Consider the following 19406-nt stretch of genomic DNA (forward strand, 5'->3'; position numbering starts at 1 on the left):
AAATTTTGATTTCATTTAAACATAAGCTCATTTTCCCTTACATTTCCATTTTCTTTCTTTCTTTGGATCAGTGATCCTTCTTTAAAGTGGGAGTCCAGCTACAGCATCCAGAAAAACTAACCTAATCTAAGCCTTAAGTGGCTATTAGCTACAAAAGCAGAAACTACCCTAACCTATACTTTTATTTCTATTTTTGTCTTCTCTTCTCCTTCATCCTCCTCTTACTCATTGTAATCAGCCGGATTCATAGCCACCGTCTTGAGTTTCATCTTCTGCACTTTGTCCTTCATCACTCTTGGCTCCAAAGCATTCTTGATGTCTCTGTTTTTTGTGTCAAAACAAATGGTGCGGCTCACAGAACCAGCATCCCATTTGGCTCTCTTAGCAAGTTACATTCACATATACAAGCAATAATAACTCAAGTTGAGTTGAAATTTTATCCTTTAACTGAAATGGTAAAGTAAAGAGATGGGAACGTATGTCATTCTTGCTGGCGAGTTTTGTTTGACAATTCTTATTTATAATTCACGTTGTAAACGAGTAATTATTGAGGATGGTCATGCAATCTAGCTTCTTCGTTCGCACTATTAATATAAAGATTAACATGCATCTGTATTTCAATATCGCACAAAAAAGATAGTTAAACAAAGAAACAAAGTAAATATAAAAACAGAGTAGGCCTATTTGGCCCGGCCCAATCTGGTATGGTCCGTTGTCTTCTTTCTTTTCTTTGAAAATCGGCCCAATCCAACTCAAACTCATGACATTTGGGCCAAACTAGTCTGGCCCGGCCCATTTACAAATCCTAATCTCAACCTCCAATAATATCCAATTCATTCATTTTATCAAACTAATCGTAATTAAAGTAACTTTCCAATATTTCATTATGGGAAGCGGAACAATATTCTCTAATTAAAGTGTACGTATATTTCTTTGTTTTATGTGGGATGTCACTATTGAATTCTTGATAACGTTTTAATAACCAACCAATGCATTATGCATATACCAAATACTCACAACGCCTTGTAATTATTCCAGACCTGGATCATGTTCAGATGGTAGATTAGATATTTAATCAGTAAGCCTGTGAAGAAAAACAGTTGGGTTCCCCAGAAAGAGCGGAAGTATTCCACGCCGCTCTTACACCTCGCTTGGGCCCATGTCTCTTCCACATGCATTGGACTTCATAAATCCACAACTCTCTCTATAAATTAGGGTTCAAAATAACTGAACTGGGGATTTTGGCAGAGGAAAATGGGGCAACTCTTAACAACCACCTTTGTTTAGCCTTTATTGTTCTTTTAGCAGACCAATTTTGTTAGTTTACAAGACATAAATTGTGACCAGCTCATATATTAATTTGTAAGTCAGATTGATGTATGATTTCTTGAAGTTAATGCTCTTGGTAGGAAGAATGAGGTTGATCTATCAGTTACTGGTTGAAAGTGACCAAATTGTGACCAGCTCATATGTTACATTCATGTGTGTCTGGCTTATGTAACAAAATTAATGATAACAATTATAAGATGTTTTAACAGTAGAAAAATAATGAACTGTTAACAAATCTTTCAACCTTGGCGGTTGGTACTGCCCAACTAACTCAAGATAATTAAGCTAAGAGCAGCACTAATTAAAAAGAAAATATAATTAATAATAATCCAATTACAATAAATCTGAGTCCACTATATCGAGAGCTTGATAAGATTCATCAAAGATGGCTAATTCCGTGAGATGGTCGGGGCCAATTTCGCCTTCATTGTCGACGAAGACTTTGAGCAGATTGTTGCAGAAGCCATGAGAATGAACACCCCGGTTGTGTACTAGGTGCTACCAGCTTCTCCGGGTTGTGCTTTGACAAAGTCCAAAACACCATTTGTGGCACCACATCCCCATACCCTTTCTCCTGATACTTGCTTTATATTGCATGGCAATCAATTTCAAGGTTTAAATACTGAGAAAACAAGAATTCAAGAACATAAACAAACAAATAGAAATTGGGGTTTCCTGAACAATGTATCCTAACCCATCAAAGCTTAAGAAATCCAAACCTGAAGCCAAATTATGGAAGATCTCTCAGCCAATACGTTCCGTATATGCTTTCCCTCTGTCTGCAACAAGGACTGACGATGAAAAGAAAAAAAACATCGTCTTCTTATTCTTTGTTCATTTGGACTGATATGGATCTAATTTGGGTCAATCCATACTGAAGCCAATCCAATAGTAGGTTTTCATATAACTAACTATGAGGACAAGAAATCATACTAAAGATTCAGATTGTTTCAATCGTGTCAAGGATCTATATGTGTTGTGTTGTTCATGTGATGATTTGTGGTGATTTAGTTATTCATTATTGCAAATATCATTCGGGCTCTTCAAGTGAAAAACTAAAAGGGGGAGAAGAACTTTGATTTGGGGAAGAGACCAACATAGGAAGATCAATTGTAGAGTGAAAAAGGAGGAGGACAACCCCCTCCTAAAAAGTATTAATAATCGAATAGAACTCTTAATTATACTCTTAGCATAGCCCCCTCATTGTAGAACCTCCCAACTAATATGATCATAATGTCTCAAAATACATACAAAATGAATCAATTCCAATTATAGTCTAAAATTTTGATAATATCGCCAATATTTTGGCGATATAATAGTTTTTTTGAAGCCCCGATATTTTGGCAATATCCCATGCATTTATCTTATAAATTTCGATTTTTCGGTGTTAATATCAAGAAGATAATTTCTATCATTCACAAGTTGACTTTGGGCAATATATCGCCGATATATCTCCATATCGCCAATTTATCACCACTCATCTCAAGTAATTTTGTAAATTATATCGCTAATATAATTTTGTAAATTTATACATATATTATATAAATTCCTCTGATTTATTATTGTCATGTATCTTTACATTTGTTACTCTACATGTGTTATTCTTAACCTACATAATAGTATATAAACCTTTTTTTATTACTCATACTATTCATTTTTTAAGTTATTGCATTGTCAGCTCGCACCATACTCAACTTAAATCACTTAAACCCATCATCCAATGTATTTTCTTCAATTTTTGTGTGTCAAAACAATTTTTCCGTTTGTTGTCGCACCATTTTCCTTTGCCTAAATCCCAAAATCCCTAGCTATTTTAAACCCTAATCGACAAATAACCTCTTTTAGTTCCCCTCTTTGAGACAACACTCGCCCATCGCCACATCAGCACCATCACATGTGTGAATTGACCCACTTTCCTTGCCACACAAGCTCATTTAACGGGTCAATGGGACAACGTTGAGTGGAGTGGGTAATTTTTAGACAGAATAGGAGATTTAAGTGCGGAAATTTCAGTTCAAAGGAGTTAAGTGAGACTGAGCTCAGAGTTCCAAAGGCTAAAACAGTACATAAGCCTTACTAGAATGACAAATAGAGATTGCAAGGATAGAGAGTTGTGGATTTATGAAGCCCAACGCATGTGTAAGAGACACGGGCCAAGCGAGGTGTAAGAGCAAGTCCAGAAGACAGCCACCAGGGGAGGGGGAAAAAACAAAAATCCGTTTCGACCATGCGGCCCGGGCCCGGGGTGTGGACCCACCAACCGGGCTGGCGAAACAACTCGCCCGGTCCAAAACTTCGGTGGAGGTGGCGTCATGACGACGTCGGTGGCGTCGTCACGCGTTATTCAATTTTTACGTTGCGCGTGCAATGCACGCTCCAACGTAAAATTTGAACCGCGTCTTGATGTCGGTATAGCGTCGACCAGCAACGGTGGAAGCCACGTGGCAGTCCCCCTGCGCTCCGATTTGATTCCAAATTTTAATCCAACGGTGGCGATTTTTGGACAATAAAATTATGAAAAAAAATCGAAATTTTTTAAAAAAATACTAAAAAATCCTAAAAAATTCTGATTTTTTTTCCTATAAATACCTATAAATACCCTTCACTTTCAACACCAATTCTCATACATTTTATTCTACTTCTACAATTACTCAACATATTTTTCACTCTTCACTCAACATTTTCTTCACTCTTCACTCAACATTTTCATCTCTTTCACCTTGTAATTTTAGTTATTATTTTTATGGCTTCTTCTATTGAAACCGGAGGGGCGTGGAGCACCATGGAAGATGTTTCTTTGTGTGAGGTTTGGCTCCGAGTTTGTCATTGTCCCTTGTCAGGCAATGAGATGAAATTTTTCCATATGTGGAAAAAAATTCATGCCGATTTTTGCGAAAAAATTCCGGACTCCACTCGGGAAATGGCATTGTCGAGTAGGTGGAAACTTCTCAACAAAGAGATGGCAAAATGGAGAGATGCCTTGGCAAAAGCGATGAATTTGTATAGAAGTGGGGAAAATCGTACTAACGAAGTAAGTATTTTGTAATTTTCGTAATCATTAAGTTTAATGTCCTTATATATATATGTTGTTAATATTTATTGCATTGTCAATATTTTGTTAATATTTCTTGCATTTCAAATATTTTGTTAATATTTCTTGCATTTTCAATATGTTGTTAATATTTATCTGAAATTTGAATTTTGAAATTCATCCGAAATTTGAACCCAAATGTATCTGAAATTTGATTTTTGAAATTCATCCGAAATTTGAATTTTGAAATTCATTCGAAATTTGAACCAAAAAATTTATCTGAAATTTGAATTTTGAAATTCATCCGAAATTTGAACCAAAAAATCTTATCCCGAAATTTTATCTGATTATGAATAGTCTTGACACGTAGGAACCCGTAAATCTTATCCGAAAATATTATCCACATTAATTATTAAGGTAAATAAAATTGTGAATAAAACAAAAAAATGAATAGTAATTGCCCTTAGTAGGGCAATGGGTGAAACACAAAATTCTGATTTTGCAGACATACTATTGCGTGAATAGTGGCTTTTTCTCCTGCCATGGCTAAGAGCATATGGGTGGAGTTCTTAAGAGCCGCAGGACTACTTCCACTCTTTTTGGGAGACGGACGACATATCGTGTGAGTTGCATTAAAACTAAACGAACGACATGTCGTGGAAATATAATGGGGGTGGTGGACCCAACCCGAAGGAAAAAAAAAAAAAAACAGATAAAAAGAAGAAAATTTTCAGCCATCGTCTTTCCTATTTGGGTTTGACGACCTTTTGGATCTTTGGACCTCTGGCATATTAACATCAGCAATTACAAACCTTTGCTGTCTAAAACCCTTGAGCTAAACAAAACCTTGCCAAAAGTCACACTCAGAAACCCCACTCTCTCGTCTCTACCACTTCCTCCTTCATTTTCCCGCCATTTTTTCCTTCCCAAATACCCACTGCCATTAGGAAACGAAACCTAGCTGGAGTCTCTCGCGCTGAGAGATCGCCGGGTTCGTAATCGGAGCTCCGGTGGCTTCCGATGGTGATTTCCAGAGACGTCCAAGAGATTATCTTAAAGCTCTCGTCCGATAAAGCCAGGACACGAGAAGTATTTATCTCCTACTCTCTCACCGATATTTCTTTCCCCTCCGTTTGGTCGCCTGGAAAATGCAATACTACGAAAATAAAACGAAATTATTAGACTGATAATAAATAATTTCAGGATTGTGAAGTACTGTATAACCTTAACCCTAATCGTTATAGTAGCTCTTTTTGGTAAGTAGGTGTTTCTGTTTATGGAATGCGAACTTGGAAATTTATTGGTGACCAAGAGGATCCATGTACGTCTATTCTGTGTAATTATGATAACGGAGAAGCTTAATGTGTGCTTAATTGTTCTAAAGTTTAACATGGAATCCGAGACCAATCAGGTCAAAATGCTGTCTGAACTTTAGGCTTCAAATGAGAGAATTCATTCTGAAATTTTGTGTTTAAGAATGATTCTGAACTACTGAGTTGTTGGTTCTTTTGCGTTTTTGTTGTTTTCTTTGCTGCTTAACACAGTATTACTTTCATTGACCAAAAAAAAACACAGTATTATTTTCTTGTTTCACGGAAATCATTGTGTGATCAAGATTTTGATGTATCTACAGGAAGGGATAAAGTTGTTGAATACATGGTTAGAAGGAGAAAGATCGATTGGTTTCTGTAAATATATTGGAAAGAACACTGCAGAGCTTATACCAAATGAGATTCCTCAATGTATGATGAAGATTTATTCACGAAAAATGCAGTTTCTCTCGTATTATATAAATAATCATTGAAAAAGTGAACGCACACTGTTTTTATTGTTATTGCAGCTGAAACCTGGCCTTTTTTCACTAATATGCTCATTCAGTGCGCTTCGTTGGAGATATCCTCAAGCAAGCGACCAAAGTTGATATTTGCAAAGACTCTACGGGTAGTGGTTCAGCGAGCAGAGGATGATAATTTTTCAGGTATTAAAGAGAGCCAAGAGATTAAGTTTTGAAGTGATAGAGAGAGTGTGATTAAGCATTTTACATCTAACTATGCTTGTTTTCATCATCATTTCAGGCAAGCCGTTGCCATTGTTACCTGTGGTTAAAAATCTTTTTAATCATATATGGGAGGTTGTAAAAAATGTCACAAGCTTTCAATCGGAATATGGGATTGTTCTCCGGCATCTATTGGCTGTCAGAGATTATCGATTTCACATGAGGAAGGACATCTATTGCAGTGAGTCATTCTTTTGACGAAATAACCTTGAGTACATATCTCTTCTTGAATGTTATATAAAACTGTTGTTGCTCATTTTTTTAATTATCTTATTCTGCATTGATAAGAGCTGGTGAAAAAGTACATGAAGTTGGTAGAGGACAGCTGGGGTGGTAAGAATGATAATCAATATCATCCCAAGGAGGAGGTCTTTCGCTGCATTCTTACACTCCATGCGCTTTTGGAGAATCCGCCTGGAGATTTCCCACATAATCTCAGGGAAGACATTGTTAAGCGTTTTGTCAAAATTTTCTGTTTCATTAGGTAACTCTCTCTCTCTCTCTCTCTCTCTCTCCCCCACCTCCTGCGTTGATGTGGCCTAAAATGTTCAACATTCACCTTCTATGTTCATTATGATGGAGTACATGCTGTTTTTCGTGTTGTATCTTGCCCAGGGATGAGGGAAAGATTTCGCGAAAACTTATTGAGTGTATCAATACATTTTTGATAAAAGATGGTCCAAATTTGGATTGTGAATCCTTGGAGATCCATAATGCCGTGCAGCAATTTGTGTTCCGGTGTTGGCTGACAACCCATGATCGAGCCCTTAAGGTTTTTAATGCATTTCAAAGAAATTTCGGCAGTTTATTTATATGTATTTGAGTATCCTGATTGCTATCTGTGTTTGCATTTGTATTTTTTTCTTTTGCAGGATGTACTTATTCTTTATGCAAGGTTACAGCTGAATATTACTAGAGGTGCTACTGATGGGAGCATTTTGGTACATCAACTTCTAGACATAGTTTACAAGGAGCTAGATCAAAGCTATATATCCAATGCTAATGTGCCTAGGTGGGTTTTTTCTTTTTCCTTTCCACTCTTTTTTTTCCTTGTTATTATAAACTTTTTTTTTTTTTTTTTACTTTTCCTCTTATGGTATTCCTGATAGAAGCTTACGTTTGTGGTTTCAATAGATGATCATGTAAAACTTTCTCTATGTGCAGGACTGATGGAACTAAAGATGACAAGTTTGGTACTTTGAGTAGCTCACATTGTGGTCTGGTTGAGCTTGCAGCCGCTGTACTTTATCGGGTAACTACTCCACTTTCATCTCATAGTGGAACTTGCCTAATCTTAATATCTTCACTGTGGTTTCGCAAATTTCTTTACAATGATTTGGATTTTTATTTTTGGGTTCCATCCTTCAAAGCTTATGTCGACATTGCCAAAGTTCTGCTAGTTTTTGTCGGTTTGCTTTAAGGCAATATTCCAATTCTTAATATGTATGAAATTATGAATTCCACACTCCTGTATATGTTGCTTCAATTTTGGAAAAAGTGGTTTAAGGTGGAGTGAGGTTGGAGTAGGTCTTGAGTGCAAGTTTTGTTTCTCAAACAACTGATTTAAACACTTGGAGAAGCAGAAAATTTGTTGCACTTTTTCTCCTTTGCTTTCTTGAGACTGATGATCCTGGTTTATGGCTGTTCTCCTTTTTTGCATCTCATATTTTTCCTTTTCAATGAAGTTCTTGTTTCCTATAAAAAAAACATAAAAAAGGCAATTTCACTCTTCAGGCTTGTACTAACATGACTAAAGCACCATCAACTGAAAAGCGGGTCAAGGGAGAGCATGCTGCTGCCCATTTAAGAGAGGCTCTCATGAAAGGAAAATGGTTGTGGTAAGTTTAGGCTGACTGTTTATGTTTGTAGTTTAGTTTCTTTGTGTAGTATCTTGTGCACAGGCTCTATCTGTGGATGATACTGCACTTCCTTCAGTGTAAAACAATTTTCTATAATGTAATGTGGATGATAAACTATTGTTTGGCACTGATGCTTATGATGGGCTGGTTTAATGATTTCAGGAATGCTTCATTTTGTTTTCTGACTCGTAAATACCACACACGTATTAGTAAGGATATTTTCATCTACTGGTTCGAGGGCATATGCACAAGCTTTCAAAGGTACATCATGCCATGCTATAGTTAGTTATAATTGTCTCATTATCTAGTGTTAATCAAACTAATGTTTATTCTGATCTCTCTCTCTCTCTCTCTCTCTCTCTCTTAACTTCTTATAATAAAACTTTACTGAAAACCAAGTTCTTATAATTTTGACATATGAATTTGGAACCTGGAATGCTCCTCTTTAATTGTTGTTATACTACTTTGGAGTCTTGTACCTGGTTTGTTCTAAGTTAGATCCTGTGCCATATATTTGTTATCCAGTATATATATGTATACTATATATGCACATTATTTAGGGAAAAAAATACAAACTCCTTGAAATGTGTGGCTGTGTTGGATCAAGGTTTGATCCTGTTTGCCTCTAGAATGAAAGTTGTGTCTCTATGTGGCAACAATTGCCGTTGTTGCGTGTATATGCAATTCAAATTACACTTTTGGGTTGAGTGTCTATGCACATTTGTGTAGTTAAGTGTTTCTTGACTAGATATCTTCTTAAGTTTGAGTATTCCTGCATGCTTGTGTAGGCAATTACTATTGGACAGTGAGTTGACTCAAGTGTAAAATGTTTCACTTCTGGCCCATACCTGTGGTATACTTGTTAGCACACTTGAATAAAATGGTGAAGCTGCTTATGTTTTGATCACTATTGTACTGATGGAATTGAACATATTGCAGAATTTTGAATGATGCAAATATGGTGCATGCTTATGATGGTTTGCTCTGGACCCTGAGGTATACTGCTCTTATTTCCCATAAGACATCTACTATTCAGGTTGAATTTTGTTAAAGTGTATAGCCAGTGTGTATAAGTTTGATAAAAGTGTGACACCTGTGGTCCATTTCAATATGACTGTGCCATATATGGTTCTAATCTAAGTTTAATATTGTTATGTCTGCACAAACATCTACCGGAAAATAAGATATGGATGACAACTTTACGTTCTTCTCTCTACTTCTTTATCCCTTGCTTCATGTGCACTCATATTTATGTACTTACTTGCATGTGAAGGAGCTTGCAGGAACTCTCTTCTGTGTTGCTTTCAGATCCGAAGCTGAAGAAGCCATCAAGCTCCTCGTGCTTGAATGAGGTGCTTCTTCTTCTTCTTCTTTCAAATTTTTTTTTTTTGCAAATCAATGTTTTCTTTTTACAGCTTTTCATTCTTTTTTGTGTTACCCCTTTCCAGATTTAAGCCTGTCATCTTTCAAGAGGTTCAATTGAAAGATTGTTTTTAACTACAGTATTTAAGCTACAGTTAATCATTGTGAAAAAGTAACATAAACTGAGATGAGTGGAAATCTGATTATCCATCTTTTGTCCAACTGAATGAACCCTGGGTTTGTACTATCGTAAGTTTGTTAGTGCTTTCTTCAGGGACTCTGCAAATATCAGTAGTATGTATGGAATTGGTTCTGATAGGGTTGGAGTTTCCTCTTTACAATTAATTTTTCTAGGAGCACGTTACATAAATGGCTAAAGAAGTACTTGCTAAATGATTTCAACTTTAGGTGGTGTCTCACTTTTAAAAATTTACTGCACCGGGGTTGTGGGGGATCAAGAGAGTCAACTTTATTCTTTATGTACTGCTGCTATCATTAATATTATTTCCTGTAATTGGTATTTGAATTGACTGGATTGCTGGACAATATTTTGCAGTTCGATTGTGGTTGGCAAGTTGTGTGGACTTGCCTGATGCAGGGGTTGCCATTGTTCAGTAATGTAACTCCAGTTGTAAGTCTCGGTTCTTTCTCTTTGATAGGAAACACATTTATAAATTTTGTTTTTGAAATAAAGCTTGTATAAAGACAAGACACCCAAGATATGCATCAATGCTTGCTCCACAAATCAGAAAAAATTAGAGGAAATTTTAATCAGCTTACAACTCCAACCAATCAAGCTGAATTAAGTTGGCTTTCTGTTCTCTTCAAACATATTTGTATTTTCAGCTGAGTTATGGATATACATTTCTATGTTTCTCCTCCATGGTTCTGTAATTACATATCTGGTACATCTTCGCCTCTGTTTTGCTGGAAAGTTTTCTGTTTGCCTTATATTGTTCTGTTGTCTGCAAGAAATTTAAGGTGCTCCAATCAGCTTATATTAGTTTTTAACTCACAGGATTATTTTTTGGCATCACTAAAAAGTTTAAAAACATTTGACTTGGGTTCCAATAACTGTTAAATGTGTCGGACATGGTAGCTTTATTCTCAACTTTTTTTCATAGTATACTCTGTTGTTCATTATATTCTGAAATTCCCTTTAGCACACATTAAGACACACATAGCCTAAGTTTTAATGGAATTAGGTAAATCTAACAAGATGTTTATAGTATCTTTTGGAATTAGGGAATGAATATGTTGAAAATCTCAAGATGTTTATAGTATATTCTCAAGTTACTTTTGGAACTTCTGAACTTCTGTCGAGATTTTGCTTTTTGTTCATTTTGTGTGCCTTTGTGCAGGTAGATGCTGCTATGGTGCTCCTTGGAAACATAATATCAAATGTGAGTGTGACAACGTGTGTTCTTCAGACTGTTCTCTAATATTTTATGCAGTTAGGTACTGTCACTTGTATAAATTTGCTCTAAAGTCTTCTTAATTCACACTTTCTCTTTCCAGGATCTTATATACACATGTGTTGTACCTCAGGATGTTTGGGATCTTAGGTTATTTAAACAAATGCCATCAGTGTAAGTGCATGCATTGCCTGTCAATTAAATTACTATGATGACCTATATGTGATGCTGTTCTTGTGATGCAGGTTGCCTAATTGTATGATTATGATTTTATTTCAGGTCTGTCTTGTATTTTATTTCGTGTTACTTCTCAAAGAAAGTTTCACAAGTAAGTGGGTGATTTGTAGCCTTGTTTGTCTCCTTATATAACCATTTGTTTCATTATTACCTCTACCTGTAAAACATGCAAGCAAGTGTATTTCATCTAGTTTCTTGAAAGGCATTTGAAATTGCCTTCATCATAGTGAACATTACAAGATAGACAAATTAAGTTCCATCATACTTGTAGCCTTTTTTTTTCTACTTATATAACCATCCTCATGTTTGTGTAGGGTGATGTTCGAGACATTTTACATCTGAGAAAAAACCTCCTGAGATCAGTTTTGGGTCAACTTAAATGGATGGTATTATTACTTTAATTTTAATTGAATATGTGGTATTCTTAGTTCTTCAATTAATCTTGTTTTTGTTAGAACCTGTGTGAATTGGCAGTGTTTACTCACATATCATATATGACCAGAAGGTCCGGAGTGAAGTTTTTCCTATACTCTGTAGTAATGAGAATGTTATTGATTCCAAAATGCATTGGAACACTGTTCAATTGAGACTGTTTGTTACCAACAATGGTTTAGTTGAATGGTGAGGCCTGTGGTTTGGCATTCGATTCCTCTAGGCACCTATCTAAGCCGAGTCTGTAAAGTTGAAAATAATGAAACTGAGACTGTTTGTCATATGCCTCGAAGGTGTCATGGAAACAAACTAAAGCTGTAGGAATTTTTGAATATGGTAGTTTATTCAAGGAAGCCTTGTATCTCACTTGCCTTATTACAAAAATCATAGCTGACTCGGGGCTTTTCACTTATATGATGCAATGGAACCCAAGTTGTGTGAAGTTCCCTTATATGATTCCATGGAGCCTCTGTTAATTCACCCCTTTGAAGTGCACATGCTTTCAACTTGCTAAAATTTGTAGTTAGAAGTCATATTTTTGTCAAGTTATAAACTGGTTTTTCTTGTGCAGGAGTCTTCTGTGCTTAATGAGCAGTTGGTGTTATTGTTACCTGCAACTGTTTATTCTTTGTGTGCTGGTGGTGCTCCTTTTGCTCAATGCTGTAAAGAGCTTCCTCTATCTTACTCTTTTGTAGATGTTACTGAGGCTTCAGAGAAGGTATGTGCTAATTCACCTTGGTTTTCATTTGGATTTTGAATGTCACTGTACTTGTTGGCGTCCAATTGGTCTGAAACTAGATTTTCCATTCCTGATTATAGCCAGAAGAACCTGAGCACGATTGTCTGCATGGGCTATTTGACTGCACTGTGGAAGTTCTCGCTAATATTGATCCCAGCTCTAGCGTTGAGGTACTCAAATATTAATTTTATAAGCACCCCATTTGTTGGGATTGATTAATTTCATATATTTTTTGAGACATTATGGTCATATTCAGGTTTTCCCCTCCCAAACCCATCCAAGTGTATGGCTCCCCACGCAGATAAGGGATCCACTGCTTTTTGAGATGGAGACCCTTATTCTTGAAGCTCTAGTAGACAAGGAGATGGGAAAGAGACCTCTATCTGATGCATTCTTTATATGTGCTCTATTGTCAAACTTCATCTATGGTTCAGTCTTGACGAGGTTTGTTTCATCTTCTTGTCTACATTTGTATTTGATAATAACATGTTCGTATCGGTTGTTGGCTTTGTTAATAGGATAAATATCTTCTTACCATTGAAGACATCTATGTTTTACGAAGTACTTCTTTTGCTAAGTAAAATAGTTCACTATTCACTAGTAGGCGTTTGTAGTTTGATGCTCGACTTGACATGCATATGTTCTGGCTGTCTTTATGAGTTTTTCCTGCATTTGAGTCAGTGTTGCACTTGTGGGCCGCATAGTGTACTTCTGGGGTTGTAGACATGTTATGTTCAACACTGTGCAGTATACCCTTTATGTCTACATACTGATCCTGATTCCAGATGTTGTGTCTGTTATGCCATGCTGTGAAAATTTGCAGTTGAAACTATTTCACATGGTGGTTGAATTTATAGATTTTGCGGACATCGACATCTGACCTTTACCTTTATATTGCTGGCTGTTTTTTATTCTTCGCATGCTCTACCTTGTTTATACCATACCTGCTTTGGTTTATTCCAGGCAAAGAGAGGAAGCTTCATCATTCCTTTCAAAATTGGGCCAATACCTTTTAGAATGGCTCAACTGTGCAGTTCATGTCACCCAAGGAAACCACAATGATTTTCTGGCTCTTGGTTGCTTGGGCTCTGACTTTACCTCTAATGGAACAAGCTCTATTGTTGCTTCCTTAAGGAGTTTTGTTTACTCCCCTATCTTCAGTAGGTGGAAAGATCAAAATCATGTGGATGTTGAACTTTATGGTTCCATCATCCAATTGATGGAGAGGCTTTTAAAAGCACTGGCTAAGGTGTATGAAGTTTACGGTAATGGTGTAAGTAGTCATAAGTATGATGTGGCCCTGCAAGACTTATCAGCATGTGATACCCAACTACAAAATTCTTGTCCTTCTGGTAGCCAGAAAAGTAGGATTGTGGACATGGAGTTGGATGTTAATGAAGATTCCAGAGATGTGGATGTATTAACTGTTGGTGGTAAAATTGCCAGTAGGGTATCCTCTTCTGTAGAGAAATGGAAGCTGGACATGATATTGCTTATTTCACATTTTTTCCCAGTTTTACACGTTACCTGGGATGTCCTGTTTGAACTCCTGTTGAAAGAAAGTGATCAAATGGTATCACCCACTTCTCTTCTCCACATATGTTTGATATTCTGAAATCCATGCATGTAATAATCGCATCCCTTTTGATTTCATTTTTCTTTATATCAACTCAGGTGCGGGAAAAAATTCTACTTAGTCTTTGTCAACATCCATACTGGTCATCTCCTGAAAATGTTACAGACATGGTAATTAATAACTCCTCTGAATTTAGGTTACTGATTTACAAGATGGCTAGGTATTTAATGGTTTAATTTCAAAATAGAGTTTGATGGATCATGGGTTTATACTTGCCTTGTTTGCAGGTCAGTTTAATGAATGAAATGGTTAAGATGAAAGTCAGTCTTAAACTTGATTGTGTTAAGATATTATCTGCCATTCGTGGTTTGCTGGGCACTTTATCATCCTTGGACTCTATCAGGAAGGATAAATTTGTCATTGTCTCATTGGGGCAAAGAGGATCTAAGCAGGTACTTTCAAACTTTTCTTGCTCGATTTTACAATAAAAATGAAGACTGTTTGATACTTGCTCTCTTTCTTTTAATTTGTGGATTGTCTTCCTATGCACTTAACCTTTCTCTTGATAAAGTTTTGTTTCTTATATAAATACATAAGTGCAGTATCAGAAAATAGTCATTAAGTTTTATGCACTCTTTCTTTATATGAAAGTAAAGTAAAACAAAGTGACTTCCATTCTCGATAATAAAAAGTCTATAAATTTAGAAACATAGCACAACACTATTTGTGAAGCATAAGTCAGAAAACAAATCTTGATGAAAGCTACTCCCTTCATGCCCTGTACAGGCAGCCAATTATCTGCTACTGCATTTCAATCATGCAATTCATAAAAAAACCTTATTATAGTTTGCACATGTCCTGTATAGCAACTCATACATTTTTTTTCCTAGCTACGTATCTTGTCAATTTCTTTTTTGTTTGTTTGTTTATATTTTTTTCTTGAAAAGAAAGCCAATGCTGTTGTATTGTGTATTATGCTCCTCACATGAAGAAATCATCATGATAATCATTCCTTTCCATGGTTGTTGCAAGAGTTAATTGTATTCTTTCACTGAATAACTTTTTATTTCATTTTTTAAATCTCAGAACTTGATGCATCTTGGAGATGTGGTGAACAAAGTTGCTGAATGTGATCTTCTTGACTGGTTTGGACGTGCCAAGCTAATTAATTGCATTTGCGATTTTGTTTTACTTAGTCCTCAAATTGGTCAGGTGATTTATTTCTCAATTACAAATTTACCTACGGTTAAGCTCTGGAGCATTTTGCAGAAGAAGGGGGAAATGAATTCACATGTGATGATGAGTTGTTATTATAAGTTTTAAATGTCCACCAAGTGTCCAATGCATACGAGTGGAAATATGAATTCTCATGTGATGATGGCTTGTTATTATAAGTTTTAAATGTCCACCAAGTGTCCAATACCTGATGACATGGACCGGGTGGGGATCACTGATAAAGGGGTTCAGGGGACAAATTTTGGTTCTGCAAGTCCTATTTGTCCTGAGGTTTTGCGTAGCGTTGGCATGAGAGTTTCTCCCAGGGGTCACAAGGGGAGATTTTCGGCATTAGGGAGTCAGGAGTTGGACCATCTAAGGTTGTAACCTAGTAGTTCATAATGGGTCTCTAAAGGCAGGAAATATCGATGAATTTTCTAGGGAGGTGGACAAAGAAGAGGGACAGAGTGTTGTTAGAGGGAAACAATGGGACAAGTTGGAGGAACTGTTGAATTGAATATGGTTGGAAGTGGTTAACTGTGGTAGTCTTGACAGAAAAGAGGTTGGTTGGTGATCTCACCCAATGAAATTTTTAGTTAGAGTGGTTTTTAAGGATCTCTGGGTGAAAGAAACTTCTGAGTCCTGACTAAGTGGTTTTTGTGGAAACTCGGATGGAGCAGGTTGATAGGAGGTTGTGGGGAGCTTATGTGGTGTCAGGTATGGTGTGTGCAGGGGAATTTTAATGTGGTAATATTTAACTACAAAAACTCAACTGGTGGTCAATTAGGATTCCTTGGATTGGTCTGCCATTTTAGTTTAGGTGAGTCTGTTTGGTCGAATTTGGTGTGGGTTTTAAGTTGTATTTTGGGTGTTTGATTTGAATGGACTCCTTGTCCATCTTGTTTTTTAGGTACTAATTTATTATATCTTCAATTTTTATTTTCTTGTCAAAAAGAAAAAGATTGTGTGAAAATTTGCCATTGCTTAATATGGTATTGGCTCCTTACCAAGCGTTTATGGTGTTATGTTGGGCAAGTGTACCTTTTGGATGTTAATAGGCACCTCAGTTCAGTTGCTTGCTCTTGGAATGCTTACTCTGTCTTAATTATCAGGAATAACTTTCTATTATTCTTTCCATCTATTCTTATGTTGAATGGTTGCTGTGGTGTAACTCTTTTACCAGACACTGATTGAAAGGTTGTTGTTGATGCTCCAAGATCCTGATTATCGAGTCCGGTTCTCCCTGGCCGGACGAATTGATGTTCTTTTCCAAACATGGGATGGACATGAGGAATTATTCCATGATATCTGGTGAGTTTGGACTTAAAAATATTTTCATATCATGCTGACTATGATTATTTGTGGCGCTTGTTTGTATTCTTCTCAACAAATCTTGCCTACCCCACCTTAACTTGAAAAGGGTACAACTGACATTAATGCTCTGAATGTCCTACATTCTATTTTATTTATTGTAAGTTCCCTCTTGGGGGCTTTACATTGCCTACTTTTTATATTAACATAAAGTATTTTTATTTGCTAACATCTATTTGTGCTTGTTATTCTAGTTCCAACTTTGGTGTGTTGTTGGTGTTTCCCTCAAAAGAAAAACTTGTTGCTGCAAGTGAGGTCGTAGCTGTCGGTCCACAGCCTCGTCCCACAATGGAAACTGTTATTATCACTCTTATGCATCTTGCTTTGCATAGTGAGAAAATAGAGTTTGAGGTATATATGCTGACTTTCTTTATTTAAATTGTTCTCCCAGATGATAAAAATAACTTTGCATGCAAAGCAAAGAAGAACGTTGTGTGTGCAAAAGTTAAAAAAAAACAAAAACCAAAAAGGAAGAAGAATCCAAAGTAAGTGAAATGTGGGTGAATGCGGGACAATTAAAACTGCACATCTACCAATCAGGTCCATTATGTTATTAATAGACTGTAGTCACTCTATATAAAGTATTTGCGACATACCCAAAGTTGTCAACCTTGCTAAAGTCATCTTAAATTCTACGGAGTATGGAGTAGCGCTATTTTTGTCTTTTATTTTTTTATTAGAACCAGTCAATCTGGCTAAACACATTCTCAACTGCTGCATACCATGTGTGCACATATTATAGTGTTCAGATGGATGGAAGGTGCTTAGAATAGAATTTACAGTGTATGTGTGTGCATGTGTTTTATTTCATTTCCCTTTTTCTTTATGGAAAGGTGTAGAAGTGGCTACTAAGAATCCTTAGAACTAGTTTTAATTTCTGTTAGGTTGGAATGGAGTAAGCAGAATTGATTCAAAAATGTCATTGGTCTTTTAGAATTCATTTGTATATGGATTAAATTTGTTTGGTTTATGACATTGTAAGAAGCTGTTTTGTTGTGCATTTGTATTCATTTGGTAATCTCCATGGCACATGCAGGCTGTGTTCATGATATGTGTGGTTTCTGCTATTGATCCTGGTCAGAGGTACAATATCTGCACTATCTTTTCTTTTATTTTTTTGAAAAGGAGAAATTTTATTTCATAAAAAAAACCATACAGAAAAGTGGATAAGTAATCCACCAATAACAGAAAGAAACAAGAAAACTAGTACAGAGATCTACAACTAGAGAAAAAAACCAATCCCAATCAAGACACTGCAGCCTTCCAATCAAGCAATATATTTGCACTATTATGATGTATTGTTTTTTTCATTTTATATTTCTTTGATCTGTAAAGATTTTCCTTTCCCCTCCTTTCAGGGAACTGGTTGTCGCAGTACTTGATAATCTCTCCAGGCAGCTGCATTATACAACTAGGTTTAAGGTAATAATTGTAGTTCTCTCCTTGCATTATTACTATAATTATTATTATGATTATTTTGTTGGGTAATTCCAGAATGGTGCCAATTCTTTGCTTAGCGAAATTCATGCTTCTTTTAGGAAAGTTAAGAAGGCTAGTTCGTTCTGGGGTTGCTGCAGGTTTGGCTTTTTTTGTGGGTGATATGGATGGAGAGGGACAGGAGGATATTTGACAATATAAGGGTTTAGGGCATTTGGTGTAGCAAACAGTTTGCACAAGTTATTTGTTCATAACAACAATCATCTTGATCAAATGAAGACTTTCAATAATCTGAAACTTCAGTTACTTAACCAAATAATACATTGTATATAGTTGAGGTCTCCAAATTTCTTTTGCAGTACTTGGAAGAGCTTATGGGATCAATTCTCTTTTGTTGGATTGCTTGTGGTGTAAGCCTTGCTGCTCTTGTTGAGGTAATGTGCTCATTTGTCCACTGATCTTATTTATTTTGTTTCAATTGTGTGAATGACCTGCAGAAATTGTAGGTTCCTTTATTCTCCAAAATTATGTAGGGAATCTTGCTAATAAATTTGGGTAAAGGACATATTTTGCAGCCAAACTTGTTATTGATATGGATTTTCCTGAATGATTCGTTAAGACGAAGGAGAGCTTTTTAACTAGTTGGGGTTTAGTGCAATAGCTTACACAAAATGGTGTGTTAACTATCGGGAACTTACTGATAAGGAATGGCTTTCTTATGTAAATGGTTGTGGAGATTCACTCTTGAGTAGGATTCAGTTTGATGTTTTGTTTTTAAAACTACTGAGTACAGTAGAACGGGTGGAATTCCAGGATTGTGAAGCAAGTTTCTTTGTCCTTGGAAATTCATCTTTCACAGTTATCCTTCCTTCTTCTAAGTGGTCCAAGGGGTGCCTTTAGAGTGACGTTTATCAAGGAGATTCATCCTAAGACCAAATACTTGTTTATTGCCTGATATCTGCGTTTTGTGCTATTAAAATGTGGACTCTAGATTATAAAATTTCGAATTGCTCTCACCTATCAAATTTGGAGAAGCTGCTACAAGTGTTTGGAGTTGTGGGTATTTTGTCTGGAGTTACTTCTTTTTGGCAGAGGATATTTTGGGGCTGATGCTCAGAAGAAGCGCGATCCTTCTTTGGCAGTTCAGTCTTGTCAGTTTTTTGGCTTGTTGGGATGGAAAGAAATGACAGGATTTTTTAGGATAAGTGGAGGAGAGGGATTTTCTTTGGAAAAGGAGCAGATTTTTAGCGTCCTTGTGGCCTTCATTGCCCCCTTTAGCTTGATTTGTTTGGATTGTGTTGGAGTTTTGACTTAATTGTACTGTTTCTGCTGAAAGTTTGTTGGTAG

At 36.3% G+C, this 19406-nt stretch overlaps 1 protein-coding gene and 1 long non-coding RNA gene across 2 annotated transcripts in view; one reads left to right on the forward strand and one right to left on the reverse strand.

Annotated features, from left to right (window-relative positions):
• Positions 1 to 1627: 1627 nt before the first annotated feature.
• LOC107881608 (uncharacterized) lies at positions 1628 to 2529 on the reverse strand. The gene is made up of 2 exons (XR_001678242.2): positions 2049 to 2529; positions 1628 to 1951 (listed from the first exon to the last, which is right to left on the reverse strand). It is a non-coding gene; the product is annotated as an uncharacterized LOC107881608 (long non-coding RNA).
• Positions 2530 to 5114: 2585 nt separating this feature from the next.
• Positions 5115 to 19406, forward strand: part of ATM (Serine/Threonine-kinase ATM-like protein) — a 34825-nt gene continuing 20533 nt past the window's right edge. Inside the window, exons 1-29 of the mRNA XM_089055863.1 lie at positions 5115 to 5449; positions 5994 to 6102; positions 6201 to 6338; positions 6436 to 6597; positions 6705 to 6900; positions 7032 to 7188; positions 7289 to 7428; positions 7581 to 7668; positions 8151 to 8254; positions 8438 to 8536; positions 9215 to 9271; positions 9549 to 9627; positions 10194 to 10268; positions 10999 to 11040; positions 11156 to 11226; positions 11332 to 11380; positions 11604 to 11675; positions 12293 to 12439; positions 12541 to 12630; positions 12717 to 12904; positions 13424 to 14033; positions 14135 to 14206; positions 14324 to 14488; positions 15123 to 15248; positions 16435 to 16562; positions 16817 to 16973; positions 17659 to 17705; positions 17981 to 18044; positions 18419 to 18493. Of these exons, the coding sequence (XP_088911989.1) occupies positions 5381 to 5449; positions 5994 to 6102; positions 6201 to 6338; positions 6436 to 6597; positions 6705 to 6900; positions 7032 to 7188; positions 7289 to 7428; positions 7581 to 7668; positions 8151 to 8254; positions 8438 to 8536; positions 9215 to 9271; positions 9549 to 9627; positions 10194 to 10268; positions 10999 to 11040; positions 11156 to 11226; positions 11332 to 11380; positions 11604 to 11675; positions 12293 to 12439; positions 12541 to 12630; positions 12717 to 12904; positions 13424 to 14033; positions 14135 to 14206; positions 14324 to 14488; positions 15123 to 15248; positions 16435 to 16562; positions 16817 to 16973; positions 17659 to 17705; positions 17981 to 18044; positions 18419 to 18493 (3576 nt within the window). The 5' untranslated portion in view covers positions 5115 to 5380. The remainder of the gene's footprint in view (positions 5450 to 5993; positions 6103 to 6200; positions 6339 to 6435; positions 6598 to 6704; positions 6901 to 7031; positions 7189 to 7288; positions 7429 to 7580; positions 7669 to 8150; positions 8255 to 8437; positions 8537 to 9214; positions 9272 to 9548; positions 9628 to 10193; positions 10269 to 10998; positions 11041 to 11155; positions 11227 to 11331; positions 11381 to 11603; positions 11676 to 12292; positions 12440 to 12540; positions 12631 to 12716; positions 12905 to 13423; positions 14034 to 14134; positions 14207 to 14323; positions 14489 to 15122; positions 15249 to 16434; positions 16563 to 16816; positions 16974 to 17658; positions 17706 to 17980; positions 18045 to 18418; positions 18494 to 19406) is intronic.

This window comes from Prunus mume, linkage group LG7 (assembly GCF_029339155.1).
Source record: "Prunus mume cultivar Tortuosa linkage group LG7, ASM2933915v1, whole genome shotgun sequence".
NCBI lineage: Eukaryota > Viridiplantae > Streptophyta > Magnoliopsida > Rosales > Rosaceae > Prunus > Prunus mume.